Source organism: Danio aesculapii, chromosome 6, assembly GCF_903798145.1.
Source record: "Danio aesculapii chromosome 6, fDanAes4.1, whole genome shotgun sequence".
Lineage (NCBI taxonomy): Eukaryota > Metazoa > Chordata > Actinopteri > Cypriniformes > Danionidae > Danio > Danio aesculapii.
In genome coordinates, this window is record NC_079440.1 from 15,022,896 (window position 1) to 15,048,029 (window position 25,134).

Genomic DNA, 25,134 nt, shown 5'->3' on the forward strand with positions numbered 1-25,134 from the left:
TATTTTAAATGATTAAGTACTAATAATAATTGATCATAATAGAACAGCAAATGAGCATTTTGTTATGATTTCTGAAGGATTACGTGACACAAAAGACTGGAATAATAGAATTGAAAATCCAGGAAAAAAGAAATTAAATCACAAAATTTATTTAATTCAAAGCTAAATTAAAAAAGAAAACAGCCATTTAAAATTCTAATAAAATTTCTCAACATTACAGTTTCTTATTTTTGTCGAAATAATGCAGCCTTGGTGAGCAAAACTGGCTTTATTAAAACAAACATTCTAAAAAATAAAGAAATCAATCTTATCCCAAACTATAGAGCAGTAGTATAAATAGTGATCATCTCGAAGGATTAGGAATGATGTCTATTTTATATTTTAATCAACTTCTCAGCAGGTCACTTGAATGACTATTGATTAATCAATCTGAACAGGAAGCTCTGTATAATTCTCATGAGCGGATGTTTGTTAGAGGAGATTAACATGAGAGTGCACCTGAGGCATCCGGTGGTGTTCCTCAGAACCAGAGAGGAGTGCAGCTTGAGTTTCTGGTCCTCCCGTTGAGGGGCCGCACCCCAGCCAGAATGAGGAATGATCACTGTGTTGGTGAGGGGCCCGAGAGCATCTCGAGTGATCGTCATCTTCACCGAATCACACGAAGACAAGTTCCACAAAACACCTGACAAAGCACAACCACAAAAAACATTTGAAGTTTAATAGCAGAACATATAAAATGCAACCATATAATATTAAATATGAAAGACTGTAAGGCCCACATAAATAAAAAATGGAGGAATCTATTACAAATTTATGAATTAAAAAAAAAACACTAAATTACTTATTACAGCCCTAGGCTAGTGAATTTTGACAGACGAGAAAACCACAAACGTGTTGTTTTTTTTATTTAAAGTATGTGTACTTGTAAATACACTGTAAAAAACGCTGGGTTCCACAATTCCTTCATGTTTAAGTAGATTGAACATAAAACAATTTAGTTTAATTAACTCTCTATGAATTGTATAAATAATAATGAGAAACCAACACATCATCACTGGACAGGCAGATAATTCTACGTCACCAAGTTTGATGCCACCCCAATAATAATTTTAAACCCAGAAGATGAAATTACCTGACAAAAGCTCAAAATGATAAAGCTTTCCCTACAATTAAAGCTAACAGCTGCTCATATTGCCTTAATTGATGCTCAACACACAAATCTGTTAAAATCTAAAATAAAAGTACTCAAGGGTTCCTTTAACCTTTAAATAAGCAGTTTGAACAAGCAGCAAAAAATATTTTTTGAGTGTAGAGACAGATATGTATTATTATTATTATTATTATTATTATTATTTACTACTACTATTTACTGTGCTTTCTATGTTTGTTGGTTTGTTCATTTATATGCATGTTCTTTTTAATGTAAACTGTATAAATGCTTTGGCAATAGATTTGTAACATTTGTCATGCCAATAAAGCAATTTTTGAATTAAATTAAATTGAATTGTGTGTGAGAGAGAGAGAAAGAGAGAAAGAGAGAGAGAGAGAGAGAGAGAGAGAGAGAGAGAGAGAGAGAGAGAGAGAGAGAGAGAGAGAGAGAGAGAGAGAGAGAATTCAGACCTCAGTTCTGTTAGATTTTGTATTTATAGTTATGTACTTGATTAAAGCATAATTTTGTTTTGTTCTGCAAACCACTGTTGACATTTTAGCAAGGTTTTAAATATATAGTAATTTATGGAACTATTTTTAATAGTTTAAATATTTAGTAGAATAACATTGTTATAAAAATGTGAAAAAAACATTTAAATGTCAAGATTAAAAAAATAACTTGACTTCATTTGAGATAAGAAATTTTATTATAAATTTATAAAAAACAAAATATTAGCATTTTTACTCACACAGCTTTACCTTGATAAATGTAACAATAAGATGAATTGTAAGAATTTTTTTTTTCTTAAACTCACTGGGCCCTTTCATACACCCGGTGCACTAAGGCACAACACGTGTTTGGCACGATTTGTTGCTATTTTCAGACCAGCGAAACCCTAATTGTCATGTTTTTTACCACGTTGTTTAAATAGTAAATCTATTTGCGCCACTTTGTGGACTCATGGGTGTGCTGGTCTAAAAAGGAGGTGTGTTAAGGTGCATTGTTGTCGTGTTGCCTTTTTTTTGGAAGTGAAGTAGACTGCCCCATTGACCAATTAAAAGCTGGTCAAAAGCCCAGCGCAGAGAGCGTTAGTTATGCGCCTATGCGAGTCCAAACGTTTGGATAGAACCACACTTCGTTATTATTGTTCATTTATTCATTTGCTGGAAATTAGAACTGAATTTAGAAATAGTTTTGAAACAAATCGTTGCGCTTAACAAACTAAATTAAATATGTAGGCTGATGGATGTCTTCAGTGGTGTGAGTACAACACCGTTTCCTTATCCACAAAAGTAAAGGAGTAAAGAGTAAAAGTAAAATAAAGAGAAAGTAAAGAGGCCAAATAGAGGAGGCTCGTTCTTTAACCTCACACTGCAGATGGTTTGTTCAACTGTTTTCTCACTAGTGAAGAACTCTGTTTTTCCACTTATGAAGTCCGCCATGTAAATAGCAAATGCGCCATGACGTGACTCAACTGACTCTTAAAGGGAATGTGAGATAAGACCCTGATTGGTTTAATGTTCGTTATGCTCAAAACACACCCATAACTCATTAAAAAAATAAGCACAACCCTGTTAGACCATGCGTCATGGCACAAACCGTATTTTTCCATCCTCAAAATAGCAAAAGTGGATTCGGACATGCCCTTAAGGCTTTTGTGCCGTACGCTTTAGACTTTGCACCTAGATCATTAAAATAGAACCCATTCTCTTATTGGCCATTTTTTCATCCAATTTTTGCAACATTTATATTGACACCAATAGAAGCAAAAACATTTTCAGATGAACTCAAGTATAAGCAATTAAAAACACAATTGGCACATTAGAAATAAATGTGAGACGCATTCATAGGTGTGCCGTAAAGCTGTAAAGAGACAGTGGGAGTGCAACAAAAATCCCACAGATTGGGATCATTAACACAAAATAGTCTCCATGGCTGTGTGAGTATGTGTGTGAGAGAGAGATCATTGCAGATTAAACCTGCAGCTTTTCTCTTTTGAGAAATGATAGTGGAAATAAACTGTAGGCATCAAGAAAACTAAACTGCCCAGGATCTATCTAGTGATACTTAGGATAGTCAGCTTGGAGGGTATGTGTGTGCGCGAGCGTGCAAGATTGTGTCAGCTCAGCTTTTAATCAAATACTTTGTCCCTCCACATTAATCACAGCCACGACTTCCATTGACTGTAATCTCTGATCTGAGCTTTCCAGCGCAAACCGATCTCACCATAGGAGCGAGAGAGAGAAAGAGCAAAGAAAAAGAGCAAGAAAGCCTCTCTCTTGTGTCGGTTTGTCATGTGGCCTCAAACACCCACTCACCGGTTACGAGCTCTCGCACTTCGCTGTCTGGAGTTTTTCTCAACAGACGAACCAAAGCTGGGATTCCGCCAGAGTTCCTCACACACACTTTATTGTCATCCGTGGCTTTCCCGTACACTAGGTTGCGCAGAGCTCCGCAGGCATTGCGCTGAACTTCCAGGGTTTTGTGGTCTAGCAGATCCACCAGGTGCCGGATTCCTCCAAGACGACACACCTGCAAGTGTACAAAAAAAGTGTGAGAGATTCAACCCATGTGTACTGTTCAAATTGACAACCGTTCTTGTTATGTTCAGGCTGTTTTTGCTTCATTGACTTCCATTATAATGACATTTTTTGATTGCAAATCCTTGACAGCATATAAGCATGCTCTCTTGATTGTTGGTGGTTTTCCCTGTTGGGAAGAGGTAAAATGTGTTCTGTTGATCATCAGTTGGCAACATTAACTCTTCAGAGGCCGGTGCAAAAAGGTCTCTGGCTCTTATATGGAGTTCTATGGAGTAAAGCAGCACATTAAAGTGTGCGTGCATAAATACACTTGCTATTTTACTGTGTTCTGAGAGCTGAGCTGCTTATTTTGATTGATTTGATTTCTCAGACATATCAAGATAGGTGCGCAAAGGTCTCTCTCTCAGACACAGACACTATTCTCCATATAGAAGACAGAAGCTAAAATAAAATGAAAAAAATTACCTCTTCCAAACATGGAAAACCAACAACAACCAATATTATACGACATCATGGCTTTGCAATCAAAAAATGTCATTATAATGGAACTCAATGGAGCAAAAACGGCCATAAACATAATGAAAGGGTAGCAAATTTATGTGCATTGTTGAACGTTTGAACATTTTCAAAGCATTTTCCCAAAAAAATTTGTCAAAATAAGATTAGTCACCAAAAACCATTCATTTGTTGAAACAGAGAAAGTTGTGGCCAAATTAAGCTTACCCCAAAGAGGATGAAAATATCCCAACAGCACACAAGAGTTAACATATCTTCATTTTTGTGTCTAAAGCAGAGATGCACAAACTAGGGTCCGTGGGCCAAAGTTGGTCCATGCTAACCTTTGATTTGGCCCACCATCCCATTTGAGAAGAGAAGGAGAAAGACGGGGAGGTGGTTGGGGCGAAAATCATCATTTCAATTTTAATGTAACCTTTTGTTTGTTTGCTTATTAATTTATTTTGTTTATTAAATGAATCTCATTTTTAAAAATGTAAATACTGTCATTTGATGAACAGAAGGCAATGCACAAGGCATCGGTGAGCAAATCAAGGGAAAGCCAGGTGCAGCTTAGTGTATTTACAGTAGCACTGAATTCCATTGTGTTATTAATAGGATTGTTTATGTATTTTCTGTAATAAGCTCATCTTAAAAAAATGTCTAAATATGTCTCATCTTAAATAAATGTTCTGTATTAGTTAATAGAATTGCAAGCAATGCTTTAAAGCTATTTCTAAATATTAGGAAATTAATTTGGAAATTACTCATGGAAACATTAATACAATACAATTTGGTATATTTACCTTCGGCCCACAGTACCTAGGCACCCCTGGTCTATTAATTATACTTCTTCCTAGAGTGACTGTTGTGAGAATTTATACTTCAGCATTTTGTTTGTGTTGCTCTGACTTTCTAAACATTGGATGAGGTCAAGCTCAGAATTTTTATTTCATTTTTTTGACATATTAGTCTCCGAAGAGATTATGGATATTTATTTTGAACACTCCATATTTCCAAAAATACTTTGAATAGCAAGAAAATACATTTTGAATAATAAAACATATTGTACAATATCAGGCAAATTATGCATGAACATATCACCCTGTTAAAACCTTTAGAATACATTAAAATAAAAGTATGAAGTTTGGTAACTCAAACCAACATCCGCAAATTGGTCAAGTTTGACAAAAAGAAACGTTTAAAAATGTATTTTGGATGTTCATTTTTCATTAGCCTGAAAAAAAAACCATCCCAAAAGGGCTAAAATCTCAACATTGACAGCTGCATGAAAAAGAGTCCACTGGTTGATACGGCTAATGCGTCAAACTCAACCGTCCATGCTCACACTTGGCTGAGTATACTGTAAAAGCTGAACAGGCAGCCAGGCATGAGATGGAGCAGACTGTGGAAAATAATGTATGCCAAGGCCTAAAGTTCCCATAAAAAAAAAAAATCAATAGCACTTGTAATTTAACAGATTTTTAAAGCGCATTAGCTATCTCCAATAATAATCAGTGATTAACAGAAAATAGATGCAATTTAAAAAACACAACATGCATCACATTTATATGAAGCAAAATAAAGCTGATTTGACTTGACACTGTTTGAACAAGCAGCTCTGTAGTGGACATTTGTTCATGTAAACCATGACATAAACTACTTCGATAATGATCTTAATTAAGGTTGGTAAATTAGCATTCCTAATTATATCTAACCTTTTTGGGTCACAAAAACACTACCGATTAAAATTTATATTAGTTAATATACTGACTGTTAGATATACAAAAAAATACAAATTTGTGAATGAAAAATATACTCATTTGCATGATAAATAATTTCAAATAATTTATGTGGCATGTTTTAATTAAACAGCACCGTTTAAAAAAAAAAGAACTGTTATACATTTTAATATACTTGTAAATATATATAATATGCTAAAATAGAAAACCGTTTTTTCATATATCTGAATGTAATCTTACAGAAATCCTTTGAATATGCTAATCTGGTGCTCTTGTACTATTATCAATATTAAAAAGAGTCAGGTAGCTTACAAAATCCTAATGCATATTTGATTCTTGCTAAATTTCTTTCAAGAAGAAAAAGTATTATTATAAACGTGTTACTGTCACTTTCTATTAACAGAATGTGTCTTCTAAGAAAAGCAGTGTTTATTTTTTAACGAGCCCATTTAAAATTCCATTTATAAATTACACTTCAAAATTATTAATGCCTCCTGCGCCATGTTCAAAATCCAAAATATTTGTCCAATCAAATGTGCTTAAGACATTTAAATCATATTATTATTACACCTAACAGTAAGTCTTAATCTGCAGTAAGATATAAAGAGAGTGTGTGTGAGTGTGTGCAATCATACCTCAGCCTTTATGCGGTTGTCTCCATAGCAGAGGTGCTGTATGTACGCTGCAGCATTGGCCTGAACAGAAGGGAAATGATGCTGCAGCATCCGGATCACCTCCGGCAGCTCAGGATCTCTCCAGGCAAACTCCCTACCAGATGTCAAACACACAAACAGACATACAAAACACCCACAACTGACAAATGAATGTTTGCATAATGGAATAAAATATCCCATTCATTTCACTCACAATTATTACTGTTTACATGTTAGCACCAGGACAAATATCCAAACACAACAATCAGTCCAGCTTGTATTTGTCATGAATTTATGCAATGCAAATCTGAATAAGCGCTCAGGCGATCTGGTTTACATTTTCTCTCAAGCTCTTCTGCCTGCAGAATAAACATGCCCAGAAAAACGATTACAATGCAACATATGCGCACGTCAAGAAGAATCAACAAAATCTGAATAATACAAGCTGGATTTCATTCACAATTAATGTATACATGTTTTAAATGTCAAGAAATGTAAAGGCGCATTAAGCATATTTAATGCATTCATTTTCCTTCGGCTTAGTCTCTTATTAATCAGGGGTTGCCACAGTGGAATGAACTACCAATATTCTAGCATATGTTTTACGCAGCAGATGCCCCTACAGCCGCAACCCAGTACTGGGAAACCACAAAGTTACAATGTTATGAAAAGAACACACCAAAATAACAGGACTTCATCCCTCCGCTCTCATTATTAGACTCACCCCCTACTGCTGATTGGCTGCAAACTTTTTTGGGGGGGTTGAATAGGCTTTTTCTTTTTTTAAATATTACTTAAAGGTGCAGTAGGTAATTGCCTTCAGAAACATTTTTTGTTGTGCTGCTTGAAAGTTTCCTCACATTCCGATAGTAATGATCTAAATGTATTTATCTGTATTTTTATATTCTGGGTAAAGCATAAGACTAAAAAATGTTCGTACAATTAAAAATCGTCGGAATGACAAATAACTCAATTACGACAGGTAACTCAAACTGTCTGTCAACAATTTAAAATTTGTATTTCCGCGGAACCCGTAGCATGGATCTACAGCTGACAGAGTGACATCAGGTAGACTCAGCAAGCATCAACCTGAACTTCTTTCTGAAAGACTAAAGTGGCCTTGTATCCATGAAAAGAAAGACAGAATGCAGATTCAGAACTTTTCTAAATCCGGAATCAATATCAGAATTACTTTTGTACGCTGGAGGGAAATGACATTATATATGTTTTAAAACTATTTTAGTCACGCAAAGCTTATGTAGATTGTGTTCTTGTTCATGAATGGGTTGATAAGCACAGTGGTGTTTTTTAGCCACTGAAAATGTCAGGTGAAAGATTGACTATTTTCAAGTGCATGGAGTACCTTTTACAGCATCGATACTCAGTTAAATAGGCCTGAGCATTCATTTAGTTGTTCAAGTTTAAAAGGAAATGAAAACAAGTGACGTATGAGGATCAGCGAGTACAATTGAAAATTAAAAGTTACTCATTAGCCCCATTAGCCACATCGATACCGGTAGATATTCTGAAAATTACCGGAATGACTTTAATGGTTAATTCAAGAAAGTGCTGTTCACACAGGCAAAGACGTTCTGGAATTTTACCGGAAAAGACTGTTCACACATCCATTCCAACATACCAGTAAATTCTGACATCATTAACCATAAATGACCTCTAAACAACTTGTATTTGTAAACACAAAAGAGGTCGGATTTTTGTTGATAGTATATAATATGTGTGTGTGCTGGCGCTCACCGGCTGCTTCACGTGCACACGCGTCAAACAACTGAAGCAGAGCTTGAAAGTAAACAAACCAAATTTTTTACACAGATAATTTTTTGATTATTTTTTACACAGTTGGCATTAAGAAGGAACATAGAAACTTTATCTGGCTAGCAACTAGCAGCTAAATATGTCTGGAAAAATATTCAAAGACTTATTTTCGTAAGCAGAGCGGACTTGAATGTGTCTGAGTGTTCTGATTGGCTGGAGTAGACATCTCACGTCAGAGCGTTTTAGATGCGAACGCGCTCTTTCTGGCAATCTTCCTTCTGCGTTCATACAGCAGAGCATTCCGGCAAACTACCGATATTGTTACAACTTCTCTTTCTGGAAAATTGACGGAACGAATTTAGCGGTATTTTCAAAAAGGGCCTGTTCACACATACAGACCTTTCCGGAAAATTGTCTGTAATTTTCCAGAAAGGTCTGTATGTGTGAAAGAGGCTACTGTCTTAGTATGTAAGTGTATTGTAAAACGATGACAGGATATTTCTGTTTTTAGCACCCCTTTTTTTCTGATCTGATTTTTATTTAGTTGAATAACAAAACATAAGTAAACAGCACTATTCCTCCTAACCATCTTTACTGAGGTGAAGTTTGATTTATATTGGCACATTTGTTCATTTTTGAACAGTGATAACCTGTGATGCACTCCCACTCTAACGTTACTTTGAATATTGGGTCTGAAATAGCGTGTAGATATGACTTAATGACTCTGAACAATGTTGTATTTTACAGTCATTGGCTGATTATATGATTTCACTATTTAAAATTTGCAAACAACACTATATTATTAAAGAGAAAGTCCGAATGTGTGGATATAAAACTAACTTTACTCCAATGCTAGTTTTAGGAAAGTATAATTCCTGCACCCACTGAGTTGTCAACAACTGGACAAAGTGTGTGTGTCCATTGAGTTTTTTAACTGGTGAATGATATGATCTAGTGTTTATATAAGGTTGTCTATCGTCATCTATTCAGTGCCTATTCATGACTTAAGCAGATGTGGCTTTGGACAGCAGAGGAGGGATGTACATTCTCAAAATTATGCTAACGTTAGCATTCTGGCAGATCACCTACTGCACCTTTAATGTACCCTTAAAACTGCTCCCATTTGCAATGATTGTGGAATTTCGAAGAGATTTCGTTTTGTCACCTGGGATCTTTGTGAACACTGTCTATGGAAGGTGAGCGAGTGACGGCGTTGTCAAGGGCAGCTGAGTGTCTGGCGTAGTTCGAATCGGCTTGGCGATAATGTCCAGGACGATAGGTGTCAGAGTGCGTTGCCATGGAGCCCATTGAGAATAACCCTCGCTGATACCTCAGAGTGCTGCACTGACTCGTGGTCCTTTGTAAAGTACCAAACCCTGAGTGTGAGAGCAGGAGCAGGACAGTCATTGTTAAGATTAACATTGTGGAAAAAGTCAGAGCTCATTTTCAGAGTTTGCAAAGACGGCAGCAGCGCGTGAAGGACATTCAGCACATACCTGTATTGTTTCTGGAGGCAGCGCTTTGGGAGCCGTGCGTTGGACTCTGGTACAGAGGGTTCTGGAAGGTTCTGTCTTCATAGATTGGCGTGACATGGCAGTCAGGGGACCGTGTGTCCTGACCTAACTGGCTATTCTGACTGTATGAGGTTTGCAAGCCTAGATGAAGATAAGAAACTGTCAGATATTAGTTAATACATCAATAATTCACTCCTTTTGATTGGTGCATCCAATCTATGCAACATTTATCAAAACATTATGTTCTACTGAAAAGATCTGGTTAGACTGCATTATTAAAAATAAAGGTTTCAAAATGTTTTTTTTACAGCAAAGTCATAGAAGAAACATTTTGCTTGCCCCAAAGGACCTTTTAGTGAACGGTTTCTAAAAGAAACTTAATTTCTTTACTCTTTATTGGTGTTCATGGGCTGTAAAAGGAAGGCTAAAAGAAATCGCCTTTGACAGCTTTAAGTACTACATGTCATTGACGCTGGGAAAAAACAGGTAAATTAACTTTCTGCATGTTTTTGTCTTGTAACACTTTAAAATCTCGTGCTGGTGTTTCATACAGTATGTATTCACCCAATCATTCTCCCATACATTTTTATTGTGCTAGGGGTGTAACTCATCAGAACTCACAGCTCTGAACGCATGTGATCAGAGTATTAATAACTTTTTTGAATTTGTAGCTTAATCCAACATTTATAACAATTGCAGAGAGATCGCCTCCCTCGCCATTCAAATCACGTGTATGAAAGCATTTTGGCTTTCCAGTAAAATCTAATGATGACGGAAACAGTTGTGGTGGGACCTAAATGCTTTCTTAGGCTATTAATTAAAGGTGTCTTCTGTCACTGTTTGTTTAGCCTGCAGTAATGCAGTCAGTGTAAGCTGCACGATTAAACATTGAAAGATCGAGATCTCAATTTAAACCTGTGTAACATGAATGATAAATAATATGCATGTTTATTAATGCTTCGAATCGCTGCATTATAATCTGCGTTTGATCAAGAGAGATTCAGTGTTTACACTTTTTCAGTTAGTTACAAACAATTAAATAACACAGAAGTGCTGGGATAACCATTTATAGCTCAGATATAAACACTGACGTTAATGGTAAAGATTAAAATCACTGTTTAATGGAACGCTGGTGAATGTTGTAGCAGTTATATTGTGTAACCAATGGGTGGCATCAAATTACCATCAAAATTGTGTCACGAAATAGGTTTTCAAAAATGATCCACTTATAATGAAACATGTTTTGTGTTGAATCAATAATTGAAAATATGATATGTTGTACAAGATTTCTACATTTAGCATTATCAGCAACAGTAGCAAAGATCATTTTTCGTATTGAATATTTTCCTTTTTTCAGCTGGTTCTTAATTTTATTTTTATTCAAATTACAGGTTCTAAGTTCTGTCAAGGACTATAGAATACACAAGACATGTCACTTGTATCTTAGTCCCCGCCTACTAGTACAGGAGCCAATCATCGATCGCTATATGGCAAATAAAGCCCGCCTTCTAGTACAGGAGCCAATCATCAATCGCTTTAGTCTGACGATACTCCAGGGGGCTCAGACCAGACGTGATTTGGAAGTTTAGAAATGAAACTAAAGAGATAGCTGTTGTTTAATTACATAGGTGATTTGTATTATGAAATGAAATCGTAATGTTGGCAAGTGGTTTTGGAGAATTTCATGTTTTTCCATTCAAACAGGATACCCGAGCATACTGGCCGAGCATACTGCCCGAGAGGCGTTTCAAAGATGGCCGCTGAGTGAAATGACTTGCCTTAAAGGGACTTTGGTTCTGTTTGTTAAAACCAATGGATTTTCCAGTAATATTTTTGTATAAATGGAAAGCAAATGACATTGTCTCCTCCCTTTTTTGCTGATCTAAAAAAATGGTCCGATCCATGACTCGAAACCGTAGTGTGATCAAACCGTGAGATTTGTGATCAGTTACACCACTAGTTAAAGCCCTGTGTTGTATACTTTAAATAAAGTTCTATTTTAGTGTTCGTTTGAGGGCAAAAAGAAGTTTAAAAAGGCTAAGTGATGGTATACTGTTTTCAAACAAATGTTTTGAACATTTATTTAATTTAAATAGTACTTGCTTTCTTTTTGTTGGTTGTAAATGTCATAAAGAAGTGGTAAATTGAATAGCAGTATGCCGAAAGAAAGAAGCTGGTGAGACAACTTCAGATTTTTGACCACTACATACTATGCTAGAATATTCTTGTTTAATATCATTAATGTAGTTTCATTTAATCTCATTTCAATCTTAATTTTGATGCATTTTGTTGGTTATTTATTGATAAAATAAACAAGAAGATCAAATAAATCTGCACACACCCTTCGAGCCTTAAAAATCTCTCCTACGGATACATCTGTACCAGCTCTGCTTGACTCACCAGTGTATTCATGTCGCTAGTGTTGTTTTGGATAACTGTTGGTTCTACTGTCCGATCCCCTCAAATGAGAAATGAACCAGGGGAATTGACACTGACCAACGGCAGCTCAAAGGAGTTTAGAAGCCAAAACCAACTTTTTCGAACGGCGAAAACAAACACAAATAGAACTTAATATAAGATAGATTTAGTTCAAAAATACATCATCTCAGTTTGTTCTTCGATTTCATTTAAAGTATACTGGGGGTCTTTAGACCATACTTATAAGTAGCTAATTTAATTCGTTGTAAAAAAGGTATTCCTATAACTAAAATTTTTCCCAGTTGCAAACCAAAATGTAGGTTCTGTTAAAGGAACTATCTATATGAAATATAGATAAATAACCTTTGCATGACCAGTTCATAAAACAGCTGTGTGAAGAACATTTAAAGAATTTAAGCACCAATATGTAGAACCATTTGTGCAGCGGTAGGTTCCATTAATAATGCAGGTTCTTTATGTAACCACTGATGCAACAATGAACATTACTTTTTCTGAGAAATAAATGGTTCTTTTAAGAACAGTTCACTGAATGGTTCTTTATGGAACCAAACAAATAACTTTCCTTGTAAAGCATTATTTAAAATGTCCAAATTGTGCTAATTTTGTTTTCGTTTCTCAAACAATAACATGTTTAAAGCTACTCAAGGCACTTTAGAAAAGAGTTCTATGGTGTTTAAAGGTTCTTCATGGAACCCCAGTTGCCAATACGTTATCTGCAAGAATTTCCAAGGTGATTAGGTTCTGGTCTAGCAGGTGAAGTTGTTCCTTATCAGCAAAACTAGCCTATCAGCTGTACAACCAGTTATCAAACCCTTTTGTTGTGCTTCAGTAGGCAAATTAGGCTCTTGGGTCTTCAAGTGGAGATGTAAGTTGTATTATATAAAAACAGCATGTCGTAATTACCTACTCCACTGGACTTTCACAAGTTCAGATATTTCTGCGAGAGAAAATGACCTTGAGCAAGTACAAGGCATATTCACCAGCAGCTAAAAGCGTGAAAGGAAAAACAGTTTTTTGTGCTGATAAAAAAAGACCTACGTTGTGTTGATGTAGATGACGTGAATGTCAGTTTGCCTGTCACAATCAGAGATATGCAGACAATTAATTGTGCAATTTAGACGAATTAGCCAAAGGTCGCAGCCTTTCTCCCACACATTATTTCATAGCAAACAAGATACAATAGATTTGCTCACAAACGCCTACCCAAAATTGCACACCCAATTACCCAACTCTTGGAGCATAATTATTACTGAAGCTACAGACAAACCTTGTGAATGCTTGTACTGGCATTATGTAGCATGCTCATTAACGTACAAGAGTTCTAGGATCCGTAGGGCATGTACATACATGAAACCTCACAAAAATTGCATTCAAAAACAGACTGTTCATTTAGTCCTGAAACGCATACAATACTGAATTCATAAAACTGTTGTTGCAATATCTTTAATTTTTTTGGTTCAATCAGCCTTGACGAGCTAATATTGTAAATGGTCTCAAATGGTCACATGCTGGTAAACCTTCATCTCATTGGCCAGAGCATGCCTGTTCATGCTCCCAGTGTTTTGATCAGATGGCAGCAGTTTATGTTCCAGGATCCTGCTCTTATAAGTCAGAATGGATATACAGCAGCTCTGTGTGCTTATTGGTAACTTGTCATTATATTTTAGCATTTTAAACAAAAGGCTTCAACTGTGCTTTGGATGGCTGCTATAAAAGATGTTCTTCTGCCCTAATTTTATTTATTTCACATCATCTTAACCCACAATTAATTGCTAGAGATATTAGCAAAGCAAACACATGCAGGGTATGTATTAATTTCTTCATAGATTGCAATAAATCTTGGTTCATTGGTTTGTTGGGGCAAATTATCTTCTAACCCACAAGTGAACCGCTTCAGAGATTGTTTTCATGACCAATTTTAGACCGAACGTTTTGGTGCCAATTTAAGTATTTTGTGTGCTTAAACCAGGCAGAATACAAAACAACCAAGTGTGAAAGCACTCTCTAAAAAAGCACACAGCCGACCCACAGAGCCAGATTGCAAATTTTGATCTCTGACCTCAAACTATCAGCTGAAACACACATTCCAGTCAGTACTGATAGGTTTATATAATGGCCAGTTTGATTAATCCTGTATTAGATGATTACATAAACAGAAAACTACTCAACTGATCTGCAAGTTACTTTAATATGGGCATGTTTAATCAAATTTAAATAATTATGATTGTAACGTACGTAAAAAAAAAGTCTAAATCTAAAATCTATTCTGACATGTGCAGACTGTACAAATATACCTCATGCGCATGCTAGCTAGTTTGTTTTTTTGTTTTCATTTTAAAAAGCAGACTATTTGTTTATCTATTTTCAGTTATGATTGGAAGACAAGCACGTGAAAAGTGCTGCTAATGTTTATCAAGCAGTAAAAATGTCCCTTCTTTTGCCCAAATTAAGGCACCTGTAGGTGAGAGGCAAGGACTGATGGGACGACAGTGGGAAGCTCAGTAGATCAGTTATTGTGCCATTTTTACTTCACCTACTTTACCGTTCAGTCCTATCAAAAAAAACCCTGAAACTGGCCAATTCATTTCAATTCACTTACAGTGGGGAAAATGAGTATTGAACACTTCATGTTTCTTCCTTAGAATAATATTTCTAAATGAGCTGTTGAAATGGAATTGAACTACATTTTGATACTGAAACGTATTTAATACTTTATATAAAAGGCTTTTTTGGTGATGGCAGCTTAAAAGATTTTTTTCACAGACTTCAACAGTGTAAAAATCTAGATTGTTCTGTAGGCTATTTTCTCTGTATTATCTATTGGATTCAAGTCAGGTGATTGGCTGGGCCATTCTACAGCTTGATTTTCTTTCTCTGAAAGCATTGGAGAGTTTCCTTGGCTGTGTTTTGGATCATTGTCTTGCTGAAATGTAGCTAATATTAATTTACAATGACAAAGGGCACAGAGTTGCTGAAGAACTACTGAGAGATTTCAGCTGCTGTCTGGGCTTTCACTGCCTTTCTACACCTCCCTTTCTTCATTAACGGTGTTTTCATGAGCTGCAATATTAGTTTAATCTCAGTGAATGCAAGCTCTTTAGCGGTGGTGAACGCAGTGTCAGTCGCACGACTGACAGCATTGTGGCGATTAAGTGAAGGGTTATATAACGTTAGAACATCTCGTGCTTAAAATGTGTAGATGTGGCAAACGCTGTTACCTGAAAACTCTATACCACTGGCTTTAAGATGAATGGCTTTAGTCATTTTCATAGCGGACTTTAACCCACTGAAAGTCTTTTATCTACTTTTCAAAAAGTGTAAATGATGGATTAACATCGACCCCATGATCAATAATCAGACATGCAATTATTTGTAACTTTAGGTGGTTTCTGAAACTAAATCTGCCAGTGTAATTTTCATTCTCTTTTATCCAGACCTTTACATTTTCGTGGCTGTAGCTCCCTGTTATCTAAACTGAGTGATTGACAGCTGATATTAACCAATCCATTCGCGTTGTGTTCTAAAGCAGTGGGCCAATGAAAATAGCTTGAGAAGGCGGGGCAAGCATTGTGGGATTTGTTTACAACAGCAAGTTGACATGTCAACTGTTTTAAACCATTCATGAGTGCTACGTTTGGCGTCGTTTGGTGCAAAGATGCATTCTGCATGAATTTCTCCTAAATACGCGCAGGCGGTGAACATTTTGCAATAAAACTGGTCACACGGCAACAATTTCATGCACTCAAATGCTCCCAAATATATTTTGAGGTCTCATAGATTAAATTTCGGGCGCATATGCGACCAAAACGGTTGCAATTTCAAACCCTGAGAGAGAATAGCAGTGCATTTTGAATTGAATACATTTCAGAATTAATGCACAATCAATTTCTCTAACAATATTTCTCCACATCTCTACTGACAGCAGTTTGTAAAGGTTTAGTTTACCCCAAAAGACAACTCTGTTTTCATAATTATCACTATACCATGGTTAACATTTCCAAACACTATTCAAATACCCCAAAGTGCTTAAAAGATTACAGTGAGCTTCATGTCCAATAGAACAAGGAAATATCCCTACTCTGCCTTTACACAATGACTGAATGTTGAATCAGTGTAACGTCAGCATAGGAACTGGGTTCTCTCACAGAACATTTTCTCACGTCAATCAGACTGGCAATATCACAAAGCAAACTGTGAACCAGACAAAACAGCAATGCTCGCTAACTTGGAAAAGCCATGCAGAATTCAGCGAGTTTGTCTTTCATAAATTTCTAATCGCTTCATACGTCTCCGAATTCAACTTTAGTTCTTGCTGAAGGGCCTGGAGTTAAAAGCTTCATTTTCAAAGGCTTTACATCATGTGTAATCTGCTGAGAAATATGGCAGAAATGGGGCAGTGGGGCACATCTGAAGAAATATCGCACAGAGCCAGAATGGGAGATTATCATCAGCGTAATCCTACAAAACACTGGAGCAAACAAGCACAAGCATAAGGTCACGTGCACACACAAACCACACACACTGCGAGTCAATATCCATGCAGCTCCAGTTTCATGTGGATGTTTATTGCAGATGGAATTGAGACTGTAATACGATTTTGAAACAATATACTACATTAATGCATCACAGCACTTTTGATTCACAAACTCGTATGCACGCATCAAATCTCGTAATCGGAGGTTTATCATGATTTGAGTAGAAGCAATTACTTAAATTCTTTCTTGCACTTCTACGAGAAGCAATTTATGCCAGTCTCCCTGCGTTTAGGTCTCATTTATGTTGAAAGATATCTGAGGAGTTCTTCTAGTGGCTTTTATAACTGAGATTTTAACAGACAATATACAGAACGGGCGTAGATTTAACTTTGAAACGCTTAGTAAATTCTTCACTCTCCAATGTTTTGAAAACGCACCTCATGAGGGAATGTTTTAGGAAATAAAAACTTGGGAAGACTTTATAATGCAAACTAAACATGCACACAGAAAGAGAGAGAGCGAGTCGGTAAAGCGAGAGAGAGAGAGAGATAAGTGACAGCATTACTAAACCTTATATAATCTAATGCATATATAAAGCTAAGAAGGTTTCGCACATACATAATCCATAACTTTATAAGAGCGGTGTAGAAATTCCAGTTGATAGTTCTGGCTTGGTCAGGAGGGAAGAGGAAATCGGTTTATGGATTTAGATTTATGGAATCAAGTATTATGAATGAGAAAAACTATTTAACGAAAATCACTGATTTATAAAGTGCTGTTCGGATGTTTGTGTTCATTAAGATAATTAAAAGAATTCTCTTATGCTCATCTCTGCGTTTGTGTTAACCAAAAACATTTGAAAACAGTAATGCTGTGAAACTTAATATCCCTGTGACAACAACACCGAATTTTCAACTGCCAATCTTCTGTCACATGATCCTTCAGAATGTTCAAGGACATTTCTTATAATCACAGTTGAAAGAGAATGTCCTGCTTAATATTTCTGCCAAAACTGAGCTTTGTTTTAGAGCTGCACAATATATCTCAAAATTACAGTTATCGTGATAATAGTATATGCGATATAAATAACATTTATTTTGTGCATTGGTCATCTATATAAATTCGACCAATCAGATGGGGCCTTACCATTTTTATCCCTACCTCCCCATTAGTCAGTGTTCTGCTATTGGCTGAAGCTGCCCAAATGGTGAACCCAGAGCTGAAAAAATACTGATGGCGGAAATCGAGACGAGAGGGAAATGACAACAGTCAGCGCTCTCACTCAGCACAGTGGAGATCTCTTCAGTTATATTGTCGTTTAAGTCATTTGATATGCAGCGACACGCAGTCAAATATTTCGCCGAACAGATCAGCCACTTTTGATGCTCATAAACAATCATAAAGTCCTCGTGCTGCAGGAATTAGGAGGTTTGCTGAAGGTGCGGAGCTTTCATGCAATGAGAGGTTTGCATCTTTAATAAACTACGACAGTTTGCATTCATTGAACAGTAAGAATGATTAATAAACGCGTATGAAACAGTCCCTTAAAAGTCACGTCTCGCTTTCAGTTTTGGGCTTTGGCACGTTTTGCACTCACACACAAGCGTACTGCGTCAAAGCACAAGTGAACCGGGCTCTGGCACACCTCTTCCAACCGGGCAAGGGCCGGCCAAGTGAACCGTGCCTTAGCCCGATTCAGAGCACTTACACTTCTCAAACGATCCGGGAAACGGGCCTGGGCACGGTTCGGATAGCATAGTGCGAGTAGGCCCTTAATGGGGCCACACAGCGGATGCGCCGCAACGCATCACGCTGTGTTTTTGTCTAAAAAACGCTCCATGTCCACATAATTTTAAATTCTACACTTCCATTTATTTACTTTCAGTCTCTTTGAATATTTTCGCAACTGTCTTCTGCTTCCACAGCTTAATATTGGCTCCCAGTAAACATTACATGTCCTTTGAAGAAATGCAATATGAATCATGTATAAACTGACATTAATCGTTAATAAAGCTGTAATAAAGCGGACGTTTTCAAAAGCCTCCTTTTTCAAGGTCCACACCGCAATACAAAAATGGCGTTTTTAAATTTGTTCACTTTGGACTGCGTTTTCAAAAACTTGTTTTCATTTCCTTAAAACGCCATCTCGGTGTGAACGGAAGGTCAAAACGAAGAGAAAAATATGCGTTTTTAAACTAAAACATATTAGTGTGGACATAGCCTAAATGTTTGCACCTTGACACAGCTTTTTAGTTTGAATTAGAATTAATTTGATTATTTTGATATCATAAATATATACATTATTTAAAAATAAAAATCGCATTTATCAAGAGAAATGTTATACCATAAGAAATATCGTTATAGCAACACTCAACAACACTGCACACTATTCCAGTATCATGCAGCGCTAAATTGTTTGATAACTAAACTGTCCAACAACATTTGAAATCTTCATAATAAGTTGAAAGTATTTACTATGCCTCTTGATCAATTCCTTTTTTTATTCATTAAAAATTCTTACTGATCTCAAACCTTTGAAAGGCAGTGTACATGTACTGTAGAAACACCTCTAACTGTAAATCATGACAGGCTGTGTGTGTATATAACTCACCTGTAAGGCTGTCCGGTCTTGAAAGAACCATCCTCTCAAATATGTCATAGGCTCGAGAGCCAAAAGAAGAGTGAGTGCTCTCATATGCACGTGTATCGTGCTTTCCCAGGGTCCCATACTGCTGAGGCTGAGCGGTCATTCCGGCTCGCAGGAGTGTAGGTGACCCAGACTCAGACCCCGTCCCATTTCCATGCCGTCCTAGGTAGCTGGAGTGGAGCGGGTCGGGAGCGTGGCTGGAAGCAGGAGGCAAGGTGGTGCCAGGAAATATGCTAGGTAGAGGACGAGGCTCTGAGACTATGGGCGAGCCATAGGGGCTTCCAAGAGAAGTACGCAGAGGTTGGCGGGGCGCAGGTGGAGATGGGGTGTAGAGTGGAGATGGAGCACGAGAGGGAACAGAGCTGACCCGCCTCATGACACGCCCACTGCTGCCCACCTGAGAAACACATTACAGAGAAACATTAATAACATAATTATTAGATGATTGTAATATTATTTTAACAATATAATTAATATAATAATAGTGATAATATTAATGATAATAATATCATTATTAAACCATGCTGCTAAAACCACTATTAGACACATATATTTCACAAAAAAGTAGCTGGACGCAGCTGGACTCATGTGTGGATTACAGTAGTCTGCTAACATGCAACAAAAATATGTTTGTAAGCAACATTTTTTACCCGAGAGCTTTTCGCATCTGGAAATGGTGAAATCCGGATAAGCAACATCATTGTCATTTTGAGATCATTTTATGCTACTGATTACATAATGATTATAAAATATTGCAAATAGCCATAAACACTATAATTTGAAAGGCATCCGCTGCGTAAAAAAACATGTGCTGGATAAGTTGGCAGTTCATTCCGCTGTAGCAACCCCAGATTAATAAAGTGACTAAGCTGAAAATAAAATGAATGAATGAATGAATGAATGAATTTGACGTTAAAAAGGTTAAGGTCCTATTATATATATATATATATATATATATATATATATATATATATATATATATATATATATATATATATATATATTAATAAATGTCCTATTAGGTAAATGTCCATTTATAAACGTTGACACGGGTGAGGTAGAATGTAAACATCATAGTAAAATGGCTTTAACTTTATTTGTGTATTTGTAAATATATAATTTAATCGCAAAAATTATTGAGGTCATCTCCAAGTACGATAAAAGTTGATATATTGATTATTGTAACATGCCTAGGCTTTATAAATTCAACAAATGGAGTTTTAGTGTTCATTTTTAATATCGGGGGAAGAAATGTTATTTTTAGTTACAGTTGAACAAAGTTAAAATTAAAAACTATACAATTTTTTTAACGTAATTTATTTTCATAATAAATTTAAAGGGATAGTTCAACAAAAAAAACTAAGATTCTGTCATCATTTACAGACCACATGGTTTCCGCTACATTCATTCTTCCATGGCAGGGCGTCACACCAAAATTCATCCTTCCACGGCTACATTACAGCTTCACATTCAAAACATTAAATCGTTTTTTTTTTAATAGCGGGTTATAATCACACCAAAACGTATTAAAAGGTAAGTGAATTATAAAAGCGCAAACTTTTCTGTATTTGTGGTAGTGCTGTGCATCATTCATTTAACCCTTTAAGGTGACATGCTGACTGACTGACTGACAGGTGCGTGATGCGTGAGGCCAGCAAACATGACGTAGCTTTCAGTTAAGATCAAAGCAGTTTCCACAATTATACTTTATAAAGCTCTGCATACAATGACTTTATCTTGCTGGAATTTATAGCCATTTCACTTTACTTCAGGACGCATCAATGCCGCTCTGTAGGTCTATTGGAGACATTAATAAATATTCCTAGCAAATCTAATAAATTTTGGAGACATACTCGTTACATAAACACAATATATCGCACTTCAGTAGCATTCTTTTGAGAGCGCACAAGAATTCTCTGCACTTGAGCAGCATAAACTTGAGGGTGTGCAAGAATTTTTGTGCACAAACAGAGGATATCGGTGCACAAGCAAAGAGATTTGCATGCTCATATTATATAAATGTGATCTTGACTTGAAATACTGTGCTCACAACATTTGTCATTGAAATAACGCCATAGATAGGTAGTAGATCTGTGTAAAAGGTCTGCCGCCACAGCTGGAAAAAATCCTGGAGGAAATACAGCACCATCCTCCAAAAAACTTGCAACTTTTTCCCTCTGTTAAAAACAAAAGAAGATATTTTGCAGAATGTTGGAAACCGGTAACCATTGGCTTTTATAGTATTTGCTTTTTTATCTACAATGGATGTCAATGGTCAAAGGTTTCAACTTTCTTTAAAAAATATCTTCTTTTGTGTTTAACAGAAGTAAGAAACTCAAAGGTTTGTAACTAAATAAGGGCTAGTAAATAGTGGGTCAATTTTAGGTTTTGGGTGAACTATCCCTTTAATGTAACAGTTTAGTCTGTCACACAATGGGCAAAACATAACAAACCATCACCGAGCATATTTAAAACATCTGGTAATATCTCTTGCCAAAGCATTGTTTTAATATAATAACATCAATGGCTTTCTACGCGTCTTATTGCTTTCAAAAGTTAACGCTGAGCTTTTATTATGGAGGAAAGCAGGAAGTACCTAATGCTTCTCGATAAAACTATTCTCATAACAAATTTGACATAGTTAACACGTTACATTTCAAACCAAGCAGTTAACTGTACTTTATAAGCGACTCAAACTCACAGCGTTTGTAGAGATGGAGTACTTATGGAGCAGCATTGAGTGTGACCAAATCCGCTCTGAAAACACCGGATCCCCGCATATAGACACACACTGCGCCGCGCTTCACCAAACATACCACGCCTCATCCTATCTCTGTACTTAAATCTCAGACTTTGCTGTTATAATGGTTTCACAACACCTTTCCATATTATTATATCGCGTTTATTAGCAGTTCAGCGAGTAAATCTCAGAACCTCTCTAAAATACAGGAGTGTCCCGCGCACACACTCGCTAGAGGGCGCCGGTTTATCCTCCCGGGCTGTCGGAAGAAATCCGTGGATGAGAAGTATTTGAAAAGCAGGATTTTGCAGTTTGTTTAGTGACTGTTCAAGACAACTTCGCAAGTCACGTACATCAGAAATACTCAATTCGGAATTCACTCCTGCATCGCTCATAACAATGAACATATACCATTCAGTGCAAATGATCCCAGAAAAAAACAAACACGGCATGAAAAGTGAATATAGTGGTGTTTGCGTGAGTTTTCATACCTGTGCAGAGGCCTGTCCTTCAGCCCTGGAGCTCATGGCGAGGGTGGGGCTTCCGCTGGGGGCGGAGCTAGTCGACTGTGACCTCCCTTCAGACCGCCTGGGCGTCACCGTGTTACTGTAGTAACCGCTCACCTCCTGATATCCGCTATCTGAGTAGGAATTCATCTGAGTCGAGCTGCGCGAGTTTGCAGCAGACCCTGAGCAAGCGAGAAAAACACTGAGACAGGCAACTGATTTTTCAGTTCAGGAATAGTAAAACATTTGAACTATGGATTGCTGGGTTAAAGCTCAATCAATTGAATCTGTGGCCTGTTTGATTATACAGCAAAAACGCCTCATCGCGCACGCTGTAAAAACGAATGAGAACACACACACACACGCACACTTCGATACTAAGTCTACGCTAAACCTAGAATGTTGTGATGCTTGTTTTACTGTAGTATCAACGTGCGGCTGATGATTCTTGAGCAGCTGCAGTAAACGGTTCCAGCTCTCATTAATGTAAACAGACGGAATAAAGCCGGAATGTTTTGCAGTGCCTGAGGTCACAATGTGTTAAAGGTACATATTGATTCAGTAGTTGGCTAACATTAGCACAGCTGTTCTTCGTGTTTTTTTAGAAACTGCACTGCCATCTATCGACGTGGTTCGAGTTTATGCAGCTATAACGCATTATAATTGACTCTCCTAACTTACCTGTCTAATGAAATCGTGTCAGCCTTTTAACCCGACGTGCGTGAGATCGATGTTTACGCTCATATTTGTCTTTGTGGGTGTTTCTGGCTTCTAACCTTTTCTGCTTCTTCGGCTGCACAGGTACTGTTTACCTGTAGCGATAAAACGCGTTGCCTATTGTTTAATTTTCGCTCCGCACGTCACCAGACAACAAGCTGCAGCCAATGAGCGTGAAGACGACAGTCACGTGATTTCAACATGGCGAACAAATTTTCTGTAAAGTTGTTTTGAGTACAGTCTTCATTAGTTTCCACAAAATAAAAATAACAAATCTATTTTTTAGAAAGCAAGTTGTTTCCAAGCCTAGCTCTACTGCCAATTGGAAAACTTATTTGTATATTTATTAATAAATTGGTTATTACCTCATTTTTTTGTTACAAATAAGATAATATCTATTAAACTAATTGATAAATTCTATCTGGTTAAACATTTTCTCTGTAAATTTAAAAAGCATATTGATATAAACTGCGCTTTTTACTCTTACTTTATTTGGAAACTGAACCCCACATCTTATGATTCTGTGGTTATGTTAAAAAGTTTTGTTATGATGCTTCTGTACCTATCAAAGAAAAGGTACTATTTCATTTTAATTAGCATTTTGAACGTAATGTTTGTATTTTAATTATGATTATCTGAATAAATATTTATTTTGTTTATAACAGAGATCCCAAATAGGGCCCACGGGCCAAAGTTGGCCCATGGTAACCTTTGATTTGGCCCACCATGCCATCTGAGAATGGGTTCGAGATTGTCATTCATTCACTGATTTTCTTTTCGGCTTAGTCCCTTTATTAATCTGGGGTTGCCACAGCGGAATGAACCGCCAACTTATCCAGCATATGTTTTACACAGCGGATGCCCTTCCAGCTGCAAACTATCACTGGGAAACAGCCATACACTATAGACAATTTAGCCTACCCAATTTTTCTATAGTGCATGTCTTTGGACTTGTGAGGGAAACCGAAGCACCCGGAGGAAACCCACGCGAACACGAGGAGCTCATGCAAACTCCACACAGAAATGCCAACTGACCCAGCCGAGACTCGAACCAGCGACCTTCTTGCTGTGCGCTACCCACTGTGCCACCGCACCGCCTAGAGATAGCCATTTCAATTTTAATGTAACCTTATATTTGTTTGTTTTATTGTTAAGCTACAAAAAAGCTATCTGAAATGAAATGGTTCAATGGTGTAAATTACTCAGATTAAGTTTAAGATGTACATATAATGGATAGAGGACAATACAGAGACTTTGGTTAGTGTATCAAGTCAAAGGCAGCTTCTGCTCCACTGTGTTATAAATGTGATTTTTTCTGTTTTTATTGCAATAAGTTATGATTTGAAAAGTGATACTGCGTTAGTTAATATGATTTAAAGTAATGTTTTCTATTTATTTTTAATATTATGAAATTAATTAGGATTCATTTTGATATAAAATAGTTTGGTATATTTATCTTCGCCCCACGGCTATCAATGATATTTGGTTTTTTGGCCCTTCATACGAAAAAGTTTGAGCACCCCTGGTTTATAATAAACTATTTATTTTGTTGATTAATTTTCAAATCCACATATTCCAACAAAAAACTGGAACTGAAACATTACTGAAACGTTACTTCTGTACTATTGTACTGTAATTTTAAGAATTGTCTTTAACTATGTATACATTTGTTTTGTGTGTGTGTGCTTGTTTTGTTTTTTAATTAATGTTTTTCATTATTATTATTATTTACCTATCACC

The 25,134-nt window shown here is 36.6% G+C and overlaps 1 protein-coding gene across 5 annotated transcripts in view; it reads right to left on the reverse strand.

Annotated features, from left to right (window-relative positions):
* Positions 1 to 25,134, reverse strand: part of pkp4 (plakophilin 4) — a 96,850-nt gene that overhangs the window by 21,980 nt on the left and 49,736 nt on the right. For 2 of the 5 annotated variants that reach the window (XM_056459622.1, XM_056459621.1), the window contains exons 6-12: positions 22,663 to 22,859; positions 19,396 to 19,828; positions 9,853 to 10,029; positions 9,522 to 9,732; positions 6,566 to 6,698; positions 3,469 to 3,682; positions 499 to 682 (exon numbers count right to left, since the gene is read on the reverse strand). In XM_056459622.1, the coding sequence (XP_056315597.1) occupies positions 499 to 682; positions 3,469 to 3,682; positions 6,566 to 6,698; positions 9,522 to 9,732; positions 9,853 to 10,029; positions 19,396 to 19,828; positions 22,663 to 22,859 (1,549 nt within the window). Of the gene's footprint in view, positions 1 to 498; positions 683 to 3,468; positions 3,683 to 6,565; positions 6,699 to 9,521; positions 9,733 to 9,852; positions 10,030 to 19,395; positions 19,829 to 22,132; positions 22,385 to 22,662; positions 22,860 to 25,134 lie in introns of those variants that run through there. The other 3 variants (XM_056459626.1, XM_056459623.1, XM_056459627.1) reach the window with 2 other exon arrangements.